This window comes from Panthera tigris, chromosome A1 (genome assembly GCF_018350195.1).
Source record: "Panthera tigris isolate Pti1 chromosome A1, P.tigris_Pti1_mat1.1, whole genome shotgun sequence".
Lineage (NCBI taxonomy): Eukaryota > Metazoa > Chordata > Mammalia > Carnivora > Felidae > Panthera > Panthera tigris.
The window spans coordinates 209,737,818-209,757,343 of NC_056660.1; the positions used below are offsets into that span (position 1 = coordinate 209,737,818).

Genomic DNA, 19,526 nt, shown 5'->3' on the forward strand with positions numbered 1-19,526 from the left:
GTTTATTTATTTTTGAGAGAGAGATAGAGTGTGAGCAGAGAAGGGGCAGAGAGAAAGGGAGACACAGAATCAGAAGCAGGCTCCAGGCTCCGAGCTGTCAGCACAGAGCCCAATGCAGGGCTCAAACTCACAAACTTTGAGATCATGACCCTAGCCAAAGTCGCACACTTAACCCACTGAGCCACCCAGGCATCCCCCTCAGAATTCTCTCATATTAAGAATTAGTGTCACATGCTTCAAAACTTCCAGGTCTTAAAAAAATTCCTTCCATTAAGGACTTTGCTATTCTCTATTGCAAAGAGCTTTCATGATTTGTCTACTTTTAACATGCAGAAAGTCCAGACACAATCAGTGTCTTCATATATGTCCAAACGGCAAGCCTACTCCCATATACAACTTACCTATCTTGACTACGTTCATTTTCCTGCAAGTTATCTTTTTTCCTTTAAGCTTCACACATATTTCACTGTCTCCAATCAGTAAGAATTTCTTTGTCCTGATGAAATACATCTCTTGCATTTTATTAAAAGTCAGGCATTTCACATCCAAAAGAGCCCCACTGTAGAAACAAAAAAAGAATCTATCTTAATTCAAGTAAGAGTTTCTGTATACAATGGAATAGCACTACATGTACATTTCAGTTTTGTGACTTCAACTCTGTCCACTGGTATGTGGATGTATAGGTGCTTGTGTATGTGTGTATGTGTGTGTGTGTGTGTGTGTGTGTGAGAGAGAGAGAGAGAGAGAGAGAGAGAGAGAGAGAAATTAAATAATGTGGCTTCTTGGTACCATCACAATGGTATAATGATGATACACTCTGGCGTTACATGCAACTGAATATGAAACTGTCAAAGCCTGTTCATGAAAAACCTGGAAAATTCCTATTTTTAAATAATTGATCATTGAAAAACAAAATGTTTTGTAGGTGGTTAGATAATTGCTTTTTTTGATGTTCTGCAGAAATAAATTCAGGAAATAAAGCCTGTAAAGGAACATGGACCAAAACAAAGTTAAAGGAAATGATACAATAGTCTAGAGGATTATATACATAAAACCATATACACTTAATGAGTAATTTGGGGACTTTCAAAGGTAATTTTGACTGTGTTCCACTTTTACCTCATCAACAAACTTTAAAATCAACCCTTATTCCCATGTTCCCTTTCCTCTTCCCAACTAAGATCAGTCTTTCAATAAACTGAGGAAGAGAGATTGTTGCTTATTGTACAACTAACATCAAAAGCTTCACATTGCACTTTTTTCAATAAAAAGTATAACTATTAGGTCCAGTAATAGCAGAACAACTTGTATCATACTAACCTTCCAATATATAACTATTATCAACCTTGGACAAGATATTTTTGAAAATCCTTTTTAAAAGTTTTAAAGAGTGATCAAAAGTATGCAGAAATTACAGGGAATTTTTAAAAAATGTTAACTTATTTAATTTGAGAGAGAGATAGAGAGTGAGCAGGGGAGGGGCAGAGAGAGATGGAGACAGAGAATCCCAAGCAGGCTCCATGCTGTCAGTGTGGAGTCCAGTGTGGGGCTTCAACCCATGAACTGTTAGATGGTGACCTGAGCCCAAATCAAGAGTTGGAGTCTTCACCAACTGAGCCACCCATGCACTCTGAGAGGGAATTTTATCCTTTATAAAAGGGTAGATGAGCTCCTTGTTCCTGCTTTTTCTTTTTCTTTGTTTGATAGCACTCCTCAGGTCACACTGTGACAGGCATCTAGAATCTAACAAAAAGCCACAGTTTTATTGTCTTGAGAAGTTAGAGGACTTCCTGTGTGGATGGATATTTTTAATGGGGAAAGGCCTAGAAATGAGGAAGCTATGGAGAGATCTGCATATAACCTCTGCTCATATCATTATATGTCCCTTTGTCAGGTATGAAGGAAACTCTAAGGAAACCATGGGAAAGGAATAGCTAGATGACACTAGAAATAACTGAGCTGAGATTTTAGGTATTATCTCAAAAGAAAAGAGAATTTAAAGATTAATCCAGTCAAGTTAACTAACAGAGTTCAAATCAACAGTTGGCAGAGTAAGTTAACAGAATCCAGAGAACTTGTCAATAATGTCTTTTCTATAGTCAAAAGCTACTACAAATGACTTAAGAAAAGAAAAATGAGACCCATAGTCAAGACAAAAAACAGTCAATGGAAACTGACCCTAACGTGACCAGATGTTAGAATTAGCAGAAAAAGACCTTAAAGCAGCTTTTGTAAATATGTTTAAGGGCTGAAAAAAGGATATGGTCATAATGATTGAATAGATACATAATGTTAGTGGTGAAATGGAAACTATAAAAGAAAACAAAATGAAAATGCTATAACTGACAAGTAAATCTAAAATCTTTAAAAATGTACTGAGTGTATTGGAAGGACTTAATAACAGATTGAAGATGGCAGAAGAAAGGGTTGTTGAACTTGAAGATAGATCAATAGAAATATTCAGTCTGAAAAAACAAAATCTCAGTGACCTGTAGGATGATATCAAGACTATTAATAGAAGAACACTTCCTCAACCTGAAACAGGAAATTTAGGAAGAGTCTACAATTAACATCATACTTAATGGTGAAATTTTGAACATTTTCCCCTAAGATACAGACAAAACAGGAATATGCACTTTCACCATTTTTACTCAACAATTTACTGGAGGTTCTAGCCAGTGTGTAAAACAGGACAAACAAGCAAACAAAAACATATCCAGGTTGTAAAGGAAGAGAAAAAAAGCCTTTCTTTATTAGTGGACAACATTATATAGACTCTCCAACAAAACTACAGGAACTAGTAAGTTGAATTCATCAAAGTAAGAATATAAAGGACAATTATATTTCTACAGACTAGTATCAAACAATTAGAAAATAAATTTTAAAACCAACAGCTCCATTTATGACACCAATGAAAACATAAAATGCTTAGAGATAAAATTAATAAAGGATGTTCAAGGCCTTTGAAATAGAAATTATAAAACATTCCTCAGAGCTATTAAAGGAGATCTAAATAAATGAAGACATACATTCATGGATTAGCAAATTTAGTAGTAAGAATGTGGGAATATCCCCTAACTTGGTGTATGTAATATTAATCAAAATCTCAGCAGGATTTAAAAAAAAAATTGACAAGCTGATTCTAAAATTTATGTGGAAATACAAAAAACTCAGAAAAGCCAAAATCACACTGAAAAAGTAGAACAAATATGTAAGATTCAGAGCAGTTGGTTTCAAATTTACTATAAAGCTATGATAATTGGGCGGTCTTAGCACTGGTGTAAGAATAAATAAAAGGATCAATAGAAAGTATAAAGAGTTCAGAAATAGGCTCACACATAGAAGGTTAACTGATTTTCAATACAAGTACTCTATCAATTCAATGGGAAATAGAAAATTATTTCAGCAAATTGTCCTGGAACAAGTAAACAAATGTAGGGAAAATATGACCCTTAATCTCATGCAAAATTAATTAGATATGGATTATAGACCTAAATGTAAAGGCTCAAACTACAAAATATCTAGAAGAAAACATAAGAAAATATGTTTTTGACTTTACGAGGGGACAAAGGGAGTAATGACACACAAAACATTGAAACATAAAAGAGGGGAAAAAAAAGCGTGCCTGGGTGGCTCAGTGGGTTAAGCCTTGTACTCTTGGTTTTGGCTCAGGTCATGATCTCATGGTTCTTGGGTTTGAGCGCTGGGTGGGGCTCTTTACTTGCTTTTGGCTCAGGTCATGCTCTCACAGTTCTTGGGTTTGAGGCTGGGTGGGGCTCTTTACTAACAGCCTGCTTGGGATTCTTTCTCTCCCTCTCTCTCTGCCCCTCCCATGCTTGTCCACAGACATAAGTTCATGCACACACAAGCATGTGCTCTCCTTCTCTCTGTCTCTCTCATTCTCTCTCAATAAAAAAACAAACAAACAAACTTAAGGGACACCTGAGTGGCTCAGTGGGTTAAGCCTCGGACTTCAGCTCAGGTCATGACCTCACAGTTCATGAGTTTGAGCCCCAAGTCAGACTTCTGTACTGACAGCTTGAAGCCTTGAGTCTGCTTCAGATTTCTGTGTCTTCCTCTCTCTCTTTGCCCTTCCCCAGCTCACATTTTCTCTATCAAAAATAAATAAACTTAAAAAAAATCTGCTGCACCTTTACAAGAAAAAAAAGACATTGGACTTTCATCAAAATGAAAACTTTCTGCCTATTAAAGTACACCTTAAGAAAATGAAATGGCAAGCTACACACTGGCAGAAAATAGTTGTAATGAAGATATCCGACAAAGGAATTGTATCCAGAACATATAAAGAATTCATACTCATCAACAATAAAAGGATAAATAATTGGGTGAAAAGGACAAAAGGCTTTAACAGGCACTTGCTACAAGAAGACATGCAAATGGCCAGCAAGTATGCAAAATGATGGTCGACATGATTTGTTACTTGGAATACATAAATAAAAATCACAAGGTACTACTTCAAAGCCAAATGTTGGAGATGACTTTAGCTCTCACACTCCGTTGGTGGGAGAGTAGAATGGTATAACCACTTTGGAAAACTGCTGGATAGTTTCTTACAGTTAAATACACACCGAGCCTATGATATAGTAATTCCACGTTGAGGTTTTTACTGCAGAGAAATGAACAAACTAATTTGTACAAAAATGTTAACAGCGACTTAAAAATTAATAGTCTCAAATTTGGAAAGAAAAAAACCTCGAATATCCATGTAAAGGAGAAAGGATTACAAATTTGTGATATATTCATTCAGTGGAATGAAAACTCAGCAAATGAAAAGATGAGATCTGAAACATGCATCAATGTGGATAAATCTCAAAAAGAAAAGAGTAAACAGTGTGTTACTCCACTTATAAGAAGTATTGGAAACTGGCAAACCCAAAGGGTGATGGATTATTCACAGGGGATGGGTGGCTAGAAGGGGACAGAAGGGTAAAAGAAATGTTTTGCATGAAAGAAAGAATGAAAAGTATGTACACCTATTGCAACAATAATTAAACAATGCAAAATAAAAATAAAAGTACTCATTTCTCTTTCTTTTCCAATCGTCAATTTAATTTCCATCTCCTGTGATAAACATGATTACCAATTTGTTTTCCTATATGCTCTTCCAGCCAAATAGTCCTGAAAAGAGGGATAGCTGGCTCAAATTGGAAGTGGGGATTGTAGCAAGAAAAAAAAAAGAAAAAAAAAAAGAAAATGAGTTTGCTTACATGAAAAGAATTCTTTTCATTAACCAGATATTTTTAAAAATATCACAGGGAATATATTCTAAAAATGTCCTTTGCTACCTACGGTACAGAATGTGTTGGTTTTCTTTGGTAAATTAGATGTGCGTACACTTTCCTCAACATGTGCTCAAGTGAGCCCTTTCCAGGATTGTTGCTGGATTCTGAGCAGAAAGAACTTGTCTGTGTGGCTTGAGGTGAGGTGGGTGTGGGGTTAAAATCTGAGGAGGATGGCTCGGCTGTAGGTGCACAATCTCCCTGTTCTAGGCTGCTGTGGTCTTTGAGTGACTACTTACATTCCTGTATTCAAACAAAGACAGAGATGGGTCAAGAAATTTTAAGTTTATTAATTGGCTAAATATATTTACTATTTGTGGAACATCCCTTAAAATTGCCACCTTCCCCCAATTATAGTTTTTTTGTTAACTGTTAATCTTTCAGGGTATGCAGCTGTGTGGCTTTAAATGTGTGTGTGTGTGTGTGTGTGTGTGTGTGTATGTGTGTGCACGTGAGTGTGTTGGAGTTTCTAGTGAGTGTGTCCCTCATTGGGCTAACTGGGTTTTCCCCCTTGGAGTAGAGTAAATATTAAAAGCAAATTTTTAAGTTGGGCCAGATGGATACCAGGGAACAAACTTGGGAGGAATGTCATATGGACAGTTCTGAAGATAGCCTACATTTCATAATTTGATAAAGATAGAGGGGGAGAATTAGAGCATGATCCCATTTCTGAATTTTGGTAAACATATGATGTGGAGAAATTAGAAAGGCAATGCCTTTTAGTTCAGTCAATGAGTTTGCAATATATTTTTAAGTGAAGCATAGTACAATATTCAATTATAAATCCTTAACAGGTAGCAAGTTTTTCGTCTTGTTAGAAGTTTAAAAAGAACCTAAAATGGCATTCTTGGTTTTTTCCCACTTTTTGGAAAATAAGATAAATGAGCAAAAAAAAAGTAAATAAATAAAGGATCACCCTTTGGCTGACTTTTGAGCTTGGGCATCCTTTTAAGGGGTCTGAATTCCAGGAGCCACCCTATGTGGAGGGGAAGCCATGTTTGTTGCTAAGAAGAACCTATGGCCTCAAATAGGCAATCTTCTTTGTGCCAATGACACTGGCTTCAGGCAAATGGAAGAAACTTAGTGTATTCCCCATGAGTTCAACTCAATTCAATGTAATTCATTTCAACTCACTTACCTAATTTGAAACAATTTCCTTGGTTGCTAAATATGTATTGTTAAGGTTAGACGTATTCTAGAATGACACTGTCCAACACAATAACCACCTCCCAATATGTGGTTATTGAACACTTGAAATATCACATGTGATGTGCTCTAACTATAAAATATACAACAGATTTTGAAGATGCAAAAAGTAATGTAAAATATTTCATTAATGTTTGTGTTTATATTGATTACATGTTGAAGTGATAATATCTTGGATATAGTATATTAAAGTGTATTGTTAAATCAGATATATTAAATTAAATTAATGTCACCTATTTATATTTTATTTCTTAAAATGTTGCTACTAGAAAACTTAGAATTATATATGTGGCTCACACATTTATGGATCACACTATATTTCTGTTGGAAATACCCAAAATTCTAGGGTATTTTGGGGGCAGAAAAAAGCACCACAAGTATCCAATGTTAAAATTAAACACAGAGACCGCACTTGAAAATTCCCTGAGCAGACAAAACAAGTTCGTCATATATGCAAATATTATTTTAGCTTACTTTACAAGACAAGCAAGATTAGCTTAACCTGGGTCACTTCTTGTTTGTGCCTCTGAAAATCATAAGCAAAACTTAAACCATTTGCCAAAATTGATATGAGGTAACCACCAACCAATTTCCTTTTGGTTAAGAAAATTCTAATATTATAGTCAATCATTGTAAAGAATAGACACTCATTGTCTTTACACTATATAAATTGCTTTATAACAATATACCTCTGAGCCTCATTCTATATTTTAGTTTGAGCACAGCTGGTTTGCAAACTGTCTTTTTGGTACGTGCTCAATAAACTTTTAGAAATTACTATTTCAGTGATTTACTGGCTTTACTTCTGGGGTGGCTTTTTTTCATGTACTTTTGACCCCAGTAGTACTATAGGCCAACAAATTTGGGCCTATACGACCTTCCCAGAGGGCATCAACAGTAATCCACTCACACAAACCCTCTTGTTCTGAAAAGAGGGAGAGACTCCTGGGGAGACCATAGTGCCTACTTCTTCAGTTTAGCTCCAGCTTCCTAAATCTCTTTCAATCTTGTCTGGTTTAGCTTGATAAATGCATTTCTCCTGATGGGGCAGACAGATATCTACATGGAAACATTAAAAAACAGAAACAAAAACTGTAGTCTTTTTTCCTCATTTGGCCTCTAAAGACAGACTCTATCTCAAAAATATTTAGCAACTTTGAAAGTTAGCATGGTTTACTGGAGAAGGACTAAATTAATAACCCCTGGTTATTGCTAGGCAGATATTGCTAGGTAACTCTACAATATGAGATAAATTTGGCAGGGTGCCTGTGACATTGGTGGTAAATCATAGAAACTAAAAATGACATATAGGAAGTGCTATCTGTAGGTGGCACATGGAGGTGACTGTGATGCTCCCAAGAATGTGGAAACAAACAAAAAAATCAGTTGCCTTCGAGAGCTGACTATGGACCTTATATAAGCACCTAGAAAGCAGGGTCCCAAAGTCAAGTGCCCACAGTGTCTACGAAAGTAACATAAATGCGAAAAGTGGGCTTACGTTCAGGGCTGAGATTTAATTGTTCATCCACAGAAGCAGCAGGAATTCTGTTCAGGCCCTTTTGCTGGATGGGCCTGCTATTATCAAATCTGATTTTTAAAGAGATACCTAGATGTTTAAGTGCTGGTAGCTAGTCTTAAAACATTAAGCACTTTGAGATCTGAACCAAATAACTGTAAACTTTAAAAATTTTTTAAAAATATTTATTTATTTTTGAGAGACAGAGAGAGACAGAGCATGAGCAGCAGAGGGGCAGAGAGAGAGGGAGACACAGAATCTGAAGCAGGCTCTAGGCTCTGAGCTGTCAGTAGAGAGCCCAACGTGGGGCTCGAACTCAGAAACTGTGAGATCATGACCTGAGCCGACGTCAGATGTTTAACTGACTGAGCCACCCAGGTGCCCCAACTAACTCTAGTCATAAAACCAACAAATAAATTTCCTTTGTTTTGCTTCTATATTTACTGAACAACCTTTTGATCTCATTTTAAATAAAAATCAATCTACATTGAGAATTAAGTACTATTTACAGGTATTGACCATATGCCAACCACCCGAATACAATGTGGTTGTTATGATCAGAAAGCTTAAGTAGCAACTCCTTGGTCACAGAGCCCCTTAAGTGTTACTATGGGGATTCTAACTTAGCTGCTTGCTTTTAGTGCCTCTGTTGTGTTATTCCAGGTACCTGAGGGGTGGTTAAGTTTCTGGTGAATAAAAAATTTTCAGATCCCTCAGTAAGAGTGGATTTATATTGACATATACTCCATTGGTCCACTCTGTTCCTCTTCTCCCCAAACACCCACTCCTATTGGTCCTGAGCCCAGTGTGAATATTTGGGTATCTATAATAATTGTATCTATCAGTGTGAAATCTTCAATTGGCATATTGGTAATATAACTCTGTGATTTTGGCTAATCCAAGTCCATTCCTGGGAAATGGATCCTCTCATTGAACACCAAGTAATTTGCTTTCTAACCCTGGGAGACTGGTGACCAGATCAGGCAGGTGGTAAACTCTTCTAGGAATATGCCCCTAACAAGTCTGCTGGGAAACAGCATCTGGTTTCTGTCAACAATTCCACCTGTGAAAAGACTTCAGAAGAAAGTACGTTTTTCAATGATTTCCAATTTCTTCTTTATAAACATGTTAAAGGAACAGAAAGCTCCAATGAAACTAGTTACATTGGCAAAGCAACCTAGCCTCGTAGGCAAATACAGCACTCCAAGTGACTTTGACTTGAGAAACAATGTTCCTCCTGGGATTAGGAGTTGCATGAAAGTCCCCCTCAAAGTGTGGATACCTTCACAAACACAGATGCTCTCCAGAAGCACCTTAACCTCCTCATACTTAGTGTTTCACACTGAAAACATGTCTTAAGACAATCCCTTTCCAACCAAAATACATAAATCCAATTGCAAACCCCCAATGGATGCTGCAGATAGATTATAATATGACAGAAGTAATCAAAAGACTTGCAAAAGGAAGTGGGCAAGTTTGTTCAAGTGGTCAAGGAAGTGGTGTGAGTGAAAGTGGACAGAAAGGTCAGCCTCAGCCTCCTGAGGAGAAACTATACGAACACTGCTGTCCACCAAATAGCGTGGTGGAGAACCCAAAGTCACATAACTGTTGGAGGGGATTTTGTCCATAAAAAGGAGCACATGGCTGGAATAAGCTGTTTGCCTGTTTTAGTGTAGTTTAGTTGCAGTATAGATTCTGGACATCGTAGATTCCTATTCTCCTGACAGATTTTATTCCTGGAAAGTGTGTTATAGAAGTGAACCAAGAAGCAGGCTGAGAACACACAATGGAATTCAAGTCCAAGATTGTGTTCTCGAATGACTGCATCAGGAAGCATTGCATGAGCACATTCAGGAAGCTCCTGTAATTTAATGTAAGGCATGGAATTTAGGGCTTGTCTAGACCATATATTAGGGGGATTGGTGAGAGTCTACTGAATTTAAGAAGCCCTCTTTTACTACTAGTGGGTCTTGATTCCCTTTTCTTGGTAAGAACCTACTTAGGGCATTTGATATGAATTTGGAGATAGCCCTAAGTTAGAATTTCATGTTGGAGTATCTTTTTCAAGTCATCAGAGACAGTAACCCAAAGCAATGAGATGGTTTATGGAGGGAGAAGAAAACTCTCTGAGTTTTTCACCAAACTTTCAAACCAGAGAGAGACTTACTTTTTTTCTTTGCCTTTTCCCTGAGGCCTTATGAAAACAAGAGCCAGATTATTCCTGCTGATTTTTGGAAAACTGATACTAAGGGTACCATCTAGAGTCAAACTGTGCCAAGAAGGTGGAAGTTAGGTCTGTATTCATAGATTTTTTTTTTTAATGCCTCTTTCCCAATAATTATATAATGGATATGTCTTCCAATTAAATTATTATTTTTTTAAGTTTATTTATTTAGAGAGAGAAAGAGAGAGAGAGAGAGAGACAGAGACAGAAAGGAGCAGACAGGGAAGGAGAGAGAAAATCCCAAGCAGGCCCTATGCTGGCAGCGCAGAGCCCTGTGTGCGGCTCGAACTCACAAACCATGAGATCCTAACCTCAGCCAAAATGGAGAGTTGGATGCTCAACCAACTTAGCCACCCAGGCACCCCTTTAATTCAATTATTAAAGTATTACATTATTTATTTATCCAAACCTCCTTATGAATTTGTACAACTCATTTAACAGGCGAAGAACTTGAGGCCTACATGAGTTCCATAGCTTGCTTTAGGTTGAAAAGCTAAGACGGTGCTGGTATTGGGATTAGAAAACAGGCAACAGCCCTCCAGAGTGCAGCAAGACACTAGATTGTCTCAGGCAGATAAATTTTGGGGGAGGAGTGTTCTAAGAAAGCAAGATTTAAAGTCTGCTATGAAGGGGGCGCCTGGGTGAATCAGTTGGTTAAGTGTCCGACTTCGGCTCAGGTCATGATCTCATGGCCTGTGAATTCAAGCCCCGCGTCGGGCTCTGTGCTGACATCTCAGAGCCTGGAGCCTGTTTTGGATTCTGTATCTCCCCCCTCTCTCTCTGCCCCTCCCCTGCTTGTGCTCTGTCTCTCTTGCTCTCAAAACTAAATAAAATATTAAAAAAAAAATAAATGCTAAAGTCTGCTATGAAGTCAGGAGGGTTGGGAGATCTCCAAGTTCCATACCATCAGCTTGCTGTACCAGCAAGGACTGACTGACAGGAGAACCTATGAAAGTATCTTTGCTGGAGTATTTTGGTGAAGAACAAGGAGTTTCAGGAAGTTTTTGGAATTCATTCGATTTTAGTACTTGACAATTATGCTCCATACTCTTTCCTTTGCTGCGTAGTACATGAAAAGAGAGACAAGATTTCCAGGCACCCGTAGGAGCCAATATTCCTCACCATATTTCAAATTCCAGATTGGTGCTATTGACATCTGGGTCGTCAAAAGTACAGGTCAGCAAGTGCTGGGATCCATCCACTTCCAACTGACTGTAACACGAGAATGGATAGTCATCCAGTTCGGCATCATCAAAGTCTCCTGGGGAGGAACAAACCTGTAGCTGTTAATGGGGCAAATAAGTGCATCCTTTTGAAATCTGGAGTGATGTTAATGAAATGGCAGCCTTTGGGGGCAGACATGAGGGAGCTGTTATAAGTTTATCTCAAGAAGAAAAGCCCAAGGCAAAAGACAGAAAAACCAAAACCAAAGCAGAAAAGATCCCAAATCCAAACCAAAATAAAACCTAAAGAGCACAGATTTTTCTAGAAGAAAAAAAATCATAAAAATTAATAAATAACTTCCAAATATTCATTTTTAAATACATTATACTCTTTTTCTTTTTAAAAAATGTTTATTTATTTCTGAGAGAGAGAGAGAGAGAGAGAGAGAGAGAGAGAGAGAAAGGGAGACACAGAATCGGAAGCAGACTCCAGGCTCCAAGCTGTCAACGCAGAGCCCAATGCCGGGCTGGAACCCGTGAATCGTGAGATCATGATGTAAGCCAAAATGGAGAGTTGGACACTCAACACACTGAGCCACCCAAGTGCTCCTATCTCCAAATATTTCTAAATACCTCTGGCACTGGGTTAGTGCATTAGAGATCTAGAATAAAATACTAAACATACACTTTCTTTTTTACACTATAATTTCTTCTGTTAATTAGTGAATTTCAAATAAGAGATACTCTATCTCTATTATTCAAATGCTACCTAGCCTTTAACTTTATTACTAATCTTCATTTCTTTCCTCCCAAGTATTTTTTGAATGAAGGAAGATGAGAGCTATCATACAGTCAGAAGTTCACTTTTTTAAGGGATAGATTTCCCTTACCTGAATAGGAATTCCAACTAAAAGTACAATTGATTATCTCCATTGTGTGAATATTTATTTAAAGCAATTTGTCTTAAGCTACTAAGGCAAATGTGATTAGATTAGATCTGCTGGGATTCAGATCTGGTGGACTTTCCCACAAATCCTATAGGTATTACTTCAGTGCTTATAGATCCTTCTTCTATAGATACTGTATCTTAAGATATTATCAGAATTCTGAAAGTATGCAGTGAGCCAGAATCTTTTGTCAGTCACTTTTGGTAAGTACAGTTTTTCATAGATTGTATTCGATTTTTTAAACTGGGTTGAGGTCCTTAAGATTCCATAGACATTTTGTATCTATATTTCATAATATTTAATAGAAAAAAACGTATCAGCAAATATACTTGGACTGAGACCTGAGAAAATCCAGAGTAACTGAAGTCATTCTCAGAGTAATCAAGTGTGAGCTTATGATGGCTTCTAGGTCCATTGTTACTAAAAATCACTTTGGCCCATCAATACTAGAAATTAGAAGCTTCTAGAGCTTCAAATAGGATACAGAATATACTAAAATCAAACCCGTTGAGTGTCCTGAAGGTCCTTTTTACTTAAATTACCAAGTAGTTCTGTGGGAAAATTAGTAAAGCTGGTTGTGAGTGGAGTGGACCAACTAGATGAGTGACAGGTTGGTTCAGTCAAAGCCACAAATCTTGAAAAACTACATCAAGATAAAAAGCTGTGGGTGCTGCTCTATCTGACCGTTCCTAGAATCCATAGGCTTACAATTTGCCACAAGCAAAGATTCCTTATGTAATTTCAGTAGGGTATAGACCCCTTCCTGATGACAGGTTTTTGTTTGTTTGTTGAGAGAGAGAGAGAGAGAGAGACAGAGAGAGACAGAGAGACAGAGAATCTTAAGCAGGTTCCATGCTTTGCACAGAGCCTGCCATGGGGCTTGATCTCATGACCGTGAGATCATGACCTGAGCTAAAATCAAAAGTCAGACGATCAACTGACTGAGCTACCCAGGTGCTCCCTGATGACAGTTTTAAATAATGAGGGGCAACCCACTATTTAGGGCTCACACTCTAAACCATGTTCATTCCCAATCTGATAGTATTAAAACCTCGTCTCCTAAAACCATTTCTCAGTGGAACAGTGGTGGTTGTAGCCTGCCTTTACACAGCAGTCCTCACTCTGTTTTGAGGTTTTCTCTTCTTCAAATCTTCCACCAATCCTGTACAACAGAACCTACATTACTATTTGGATTCAGACTTCTGTGGATCAGCTTTGTGTCCAAAATTCTTCAATATACAATATAATACAATATACAAGATAAACCGGAGAGCATAGACTAGCAGATGCTGAGCACCAGCAGAACGAGGCATTCCTACCACCCTTAGCCATCCAGTCTGGTGAAGTGTGTCTGATGTATATGCTTATACAATATACAAAACACTAGTCATACAATTAAAGTGGCTATGTTTTGAGAAACAGCTTACTGGCTCTTTAGGAGATGTTACTGGACAAAATTGCTTTGTAACCAAGAAAAATTCCCCTCAACAACTTGCAAAATTGCATGGCATTTTACAAAGAGAATGTTCTACCTGATCTAAGCTGAAAAATTCTTAGAGTATTATACACAGTGGTTAAAACCTCCAACACCAGAGCTGGACAGATGTGGGTTTAAATTCTTCCTATTTTACTTTGTAACTGTGGTCCCTGTCAGGTTACTCAACCTCTCTACACCTCAGTGTTTTGATATGGAAATTCACATTATATGAGAAATCATTGAACAAATATATGCAAAGAGTTAGCTTAGAACATAGTAAGCACCTTGGGGCGCCTGGGTGGCTCAGTCGGTTAAGCATCTGACTTCAGCTCAGGTCATGATCTTGTGGTTTGTTAGTTCGAGCCCTGCATCAGGCTCAGAGCCTGGAGCCTGCTTCAAATTCTGTGTCTCTCTCTCTCTGCCCTTCCCCCACTCTCACTCTGTCTCTGTCTCTGAACAATAAATAAACGTTAAAAAAATTTAAAAAAAAACATAGTAAGCACCGAATAAGGGTTAGCTATGATTATTATCATTTTTCTGTTTTTGAGAAATAAGTAATGAAACGGTAACACAAGAATTCTAATTCTAAGAATCTACATGAAACCTTTGGGGATCCTTTGAAAGAGTTCTATGTCAAAGGTATTATTGCTATGATTTTGAAATTACATAGAAATTTTTAACAGTGAGTTAACTTACTATTCTTTCAATACTATCTAAGCATATTTGTCTATAAAAATTTAGTTTTTTTAAATATGCATTATTGACAAGGCCGTGTGGTCTGGAAGTCTTCCTGTTGAAAGGAATTAGTTGATCAAAAACATACATGGTTTGGATTATTAAAAAATATCCCTTTCTTCTCTTTATCATCCTTGTGGTTATCAACAAACTAATCTTTCAACAAAGAGCAGTGGATTATTATACACCCCAAACTGAAAAGTATTTTGAGGTGATCAATGTGGATGGGTGGTTATAGGTATCCTAAATAAAACTGAAATTTGAAAAGTTGAAGTGAAACTCAGCTTTCAGTTAGAATTCTTATTTCTTTTTTTAAAAAGTATGGCCATCAGGGAGAAATAGAAGGAAAATATTATACTCCAAAGAGTAAGAATTAGGTGTTACCTGCCAAGCAGCTATCTGTGCAAACATAAGGGGACATGTACCAAGGAATTATCATCCCCACAAAGTGATTCATATATGGTCACACTGAAAAATGTCAGCTTTCTGACAATTCCCTCAGTGAAAATATTCTAGGGATTTCCACCCTTAGTAATTACATGACTTAACATATCTAAGCTGAATCATTAAGCTGATGTCTTTGGTATCTTTGATAGGAAAATACTTTTCAACTCTTAGAGCCAAAGAGCTTAATTATCGGGAGCAAATGGGTGGTTCAAATTCCCAGGTGGCTCCTCTTGTTGCCATTTTGTCTTTGTTTACAGTTGTGTTGTCATTATGACCTAGTTCCTAAGTAGATAGCATTGGTTTGTAGGTGCTAAGTATTTCAAGGATCCCAAAGGGAATTACTATATGATGATAAATGTGTTGATATGAAGGCAATTAAATATATTTTTAGGAGACAACTAATACAGATCTTTCTCTGTTCAATTATTCACTAAGTAAGAATCTCACATAAATATCAAAACTGAAGTATTTTGAAGGAATTTTCAAATATTCAATTCAAATATTGAATGTTTACTACGTTCTAGACACTTTTAGGTGCTGGCGATATGGTGATGGTAAGTGCAGACAAAGCTGTTGTTTCTGGAAACTATTTTATCATGAGAGTTATGCTTTTGGAACCTCTTAAAAAACTAAACAAAATAAATCTAGTTTGATTTTTTTAACAAGGTAAAATTACCTTGGAGATTCTCCAACAAGCACAACCATTGCACCTATATGGGTATTCCTTTTGTAAGAGTAGAAACATTGACCAACATTTAAGATCCACATTTATAGAGTTAAATGCATTCTTTCTAGACAATTCTAAGACTTTATACCACCCACAGTATTGTTTCCTGGCCTCCTGTCCCCATGGTTAGAACTTACAAACGACAGAAAAATGACAGAATATATGGTAATTCTCCAACTCCATTCCAACCCAGTGTCCAGATCAGGTCTTTGGGGATCTAAGTAACCCGAAGCATATGCTAGAGATAACCTGAAATCCTAGAGAAAAGTTAGAAATGACTCACCATTCTGTGCATAGCCACTTTCTCCAGAAACGACTTGAAGTAAATAGAAAACCATACCAAAAGCTGTACCTAGAATCATCATTCTGAGAGAGAGAGAAAGAGAGGAGAGGGGAGGTGTGTGAGCCTGTGTGTAGGAATGAATGAGAGACAGAGCACCAGTGAGAGAGAGAGAGAGAGAGAGGCACCAATCTACAGCTTTAGCACTTTATACTTATTTAACCACAGACAGGGGGAAGTATAAACACAGCAAAAAAGAAGGCAAGTGCCAGAAACAGGAAGTCTGAGTAAAAGTACTGCTGTTGTAAGCAGAGGTAGAGGAAATGAAGGGATAGAGCATTTGAATTATTGTACCTCTTTGGTATTCCTGTAAGTCCCCAAACTTATTGTGCTTATTCCAGAATAAGGTAGTACATTCAAATATAGTCCAAGATACCTGAGACTCTAGAGTGTGAATAAGGCTCAGTTCAAAAAATAATCACAAAACAAAACTGTAAACTTACAGAGCTGATCAATTGATTGGGGTAAGTTTTGCTTTAAGGAAAGATTCTGCACTTTATTAAGTACTTTATTGCAGATTATTTTAAAATAGATCATCTCCAATTTCTGAACATATACACTAGAGAATTTCGCAAGAACAGCAAATGTTCATTTTGTTTTCTGTGTATCCCTAATACTTATACTTCACTGATCAAAGTAGGCATTCAAGAATTATTTATTTAGTTTAGAAGTTGGCAAACTACGGCCAAAGGGCAAAATTTGGCCCACCACCTATTTTTGCAAATAAAGTTTTATTGAAACACGGTTGCTTTTGTGCTACAGCAGCAGAGCTGAGGACTTGCGGCAGAAACTGTATGGCACACAAACCGTAAAATCTTTACTCTCTGGTCCTTCACTGAAAAAAACTGTCGATCCCTTGTTTAATAGATAAACAGTTATTTTCTCAATGTATTTATAATAGGATTCTATTTCTGACAATCTGATTTCCACACATTCAGGAACATATGGCATTTGCAAACCAAACTAGTACATACAATATATATAAGGGGCAGAAGCCTGAGACAATGACAAAGATAATTCAGTCTCTCTCTAAACTTGTGCGTCAATCAAAACTATTCCCAACACGGCCTCAGGGTTAAAGTAGTGACACTTGTGAAACCTAACTGACTTCCCCGGAATTGTTGGATCTTTTTCTTTAAACTGCTATTAGTATTCAAATGACGGTTGGTAGCAATCATTGTTATCAACAGGCAGAGGAAGCCTTCTGGAAGACAGAGGTCTGCTCAGGTCTTCCACTGGCTAATCACCTGGATTCAAACTAGGAAACACCACTCGCCTCTCTTTTAGAAAAAAGCCACAAGACTGCAATTATTAGGTGATGAGTACCGAAATGATGAGTAGGCAGTGTGTACTTAACTGTTTGATTCATAGATATTGGGTAGAATTGGCCCTACAGGACTATAAAAATGGCTAAATTAGCAAAGATGAGCAACACCCTCCCGTGCATAAAACAGAGAGTCTTTGAAAGCTGCATGAGTTCACTTAACTCACCATTACAGTTATTGTGACAATCTCATAAAATAAGAAAAGAAGTAAGGCATCTGTACCAGTCTCTAGAAGCCTGTCTTCAGTGTTGAGGCAGATCCAGTGATAGAGATGGGATGTCCTGTTCAGAAGATCACACTCTGGACTGCAAACTCAAGGGATATTTCTCTGCAAGAAGCCAACTGAACGGGCATAATCTATATCCTCCATCTGCTAAGGCCTACTTTTGGCATTTTCAAACATATTTCAAGCCAAATAAAGAGTGACAATTTTGTGCATCAGATAATAATTTCTGCCCTCATTTCTAATCTTGTCTAGAAAGCTTGGTTAGAAAATCATGAGTCTGACTCACAAAAATTGGTATATTTTGTGCATTGAGCTGAATATCCTTTCAAGAAAGATACAATTATAAATTCTCATAAGCTAAATAAGTGTTAGAGGAGGAACCATGAATTATATATATATCCACCAACCCAGGTGTCATGAATTGTTCAGATTTTCACTCTATGGGTGAGTAATTGAGTCGTGTCTCTTTAAATTCTCTTGTTTATCATTTAAGTGGACTATCATTTTGATTGTATCTCTTTCCTTTAGTTGTGAAGATGTAAAAGAACAAAGCCAAGACACAATATTTTGGTACAGCATGTGCTAGTTTGCTCAGGGGATTTCCACTGGTGTACTTACTCTTTTTGGGTGGGGCAGGAGATGCTGAAGGACCTAGAGAGAAACCTAGATATAGCGTGGGGAGCTCAAAGAAACGTGAAGGCTCATTAGTCAGTCCTTCTAGAGATTCTTGGGGAACAATGGTGCTTTCTCTGTTTTCTTCACCAGTCTTGCTAGTCTTTTGAAACTTAGGAAGGCTGAGGAAGAACTGCCTTGCTCCACCCATTCCCCCAAATGAGAGACATTCACCTTGTTGCTTTGTCATTATTGTCCCTGAGAGAAGTGGAGAGCTAAGAAAAGCAGATCAGGAAAGACGCTCAGGGCACCAGAGCCTCCAGCTGAGAAGCCAGGATCCCAGCAGTGGACAGAGGACAAAGCAGATCCTTGGACACAGCAACCTGGTTGGAGCACACATCCTTCCCTCCTCTTTTCGCATCATTTCCTTTCATCACTATCTTCTCTCTTCCCTCTCTGCTACGTTGTCCTCCTATGATGTGGTGGATCATAGAAGAGGAAAGCCATTGTATTGTTTCTCATACACAAGCAGAATGCAATAACCTTGTAAGACTCCCAGATTCAGTTGGTCATAACTTTCCTTTCTTCCTTTGTGTGTGACGCTGTGTGTGTGTGTGTGTGTGTGTGTGTGTGTGTGTGATCATTCAGACTATTTATTAAACAGAGAAAGCATAGAATGCTTTTCTTTCATTTTCCTACTGTAATAAGTTACATGCCCTTTGTGTATAATAGGTAGAGTCCTGAAGAACTCAGAGAACATATCTTTTAGCTAGATTTGGGATTCCAGGAAGGGGGGGGGGTGGCATTGGAAGAGTGTGTGCACCCTTTATTCGATTTTTGTTTTTTTGTTTTCTTGGTAGAAGTCCTCTCCCAGAAGTTCCAGGTTCCTCTCTTATTCCCAGTGAGGACGAAGATTTTCCTGGGCAAATTCAGGCTGAGAATCTTTACTACTAATCTTCATTATCTGGACTCATCTCTTAGGACCAGAAATTTCATTTCCATCCTTGACAGAAATTATAAATTTAGTGGGACAGGCACCAATGCGTTATCTCTTTCAGCACCCTTGGGAAACAAACTGTTTCAAGGGCAAAAGCACTTCTCAGAGTCAGTTTTTATATGAAGCTTATAAAACAGCCATTAACATTGAGTAATTTGTCCTAAGTGAGAAAGATTTAAAAGTCACTCACCTTGTGACTGAAGACTGAAGGACAATAAAGTGAAACAACAACAGCTACGATAGTAATAATAAGCAGTATTATGTTGCTATGGAAATATCCTGGG

At 37.6% G+C, this 19,526-nt stretch overlaps 1 protein-coding gene and 1 long non-coding RNA gene across 4 annotated transcripts in view; one reads left to right on the forward strand and one right to left on the reverse strand.

Moving 5' to 3' along the window:
- The window catches only part of IL7R (interleukin 7 receptor), a 28,318-nt gene extending 11,787 nt beyond the window's left edge, over nucleotides 1-16,531 (reverse strand). Inside the window, exons 1-3 of one of the 2 annotated variants that reach the window (XM_042996635.1) lie at nucleotides 16,026-16,531; nucleotides 11,369-11,507; nucleotides 402-559 (exon numbers count right to left, since the gene is read on the reverse strand). In XM_042996635.1, coding sequence (XP_042852569.1) covers nucleotides 402-559; nucleotides 11,369-11,507; nucleotides 16,026-16,107 — 379 coding nt within the window. In that variant the 5' untranslated portion in view covers nucleotides 16,108-16,531. The remainder of the gene's footprint in view (nucleotides 1-401; nucleotides 560-11,368; nucleotides 11,508-16,025) is intronic. The other variant, XM_007097414.3, reaches the window with a different exon arrangement.
- The window catches only part of LOC122241235, an 81,743-nt gene that overhangs the window by 5,562 nt on the left and 56,655 nt on the right, over nucleotides 1-19,526 (forward strand). The gene's annotated exons all lie outside the window — the stretch shown is intronic.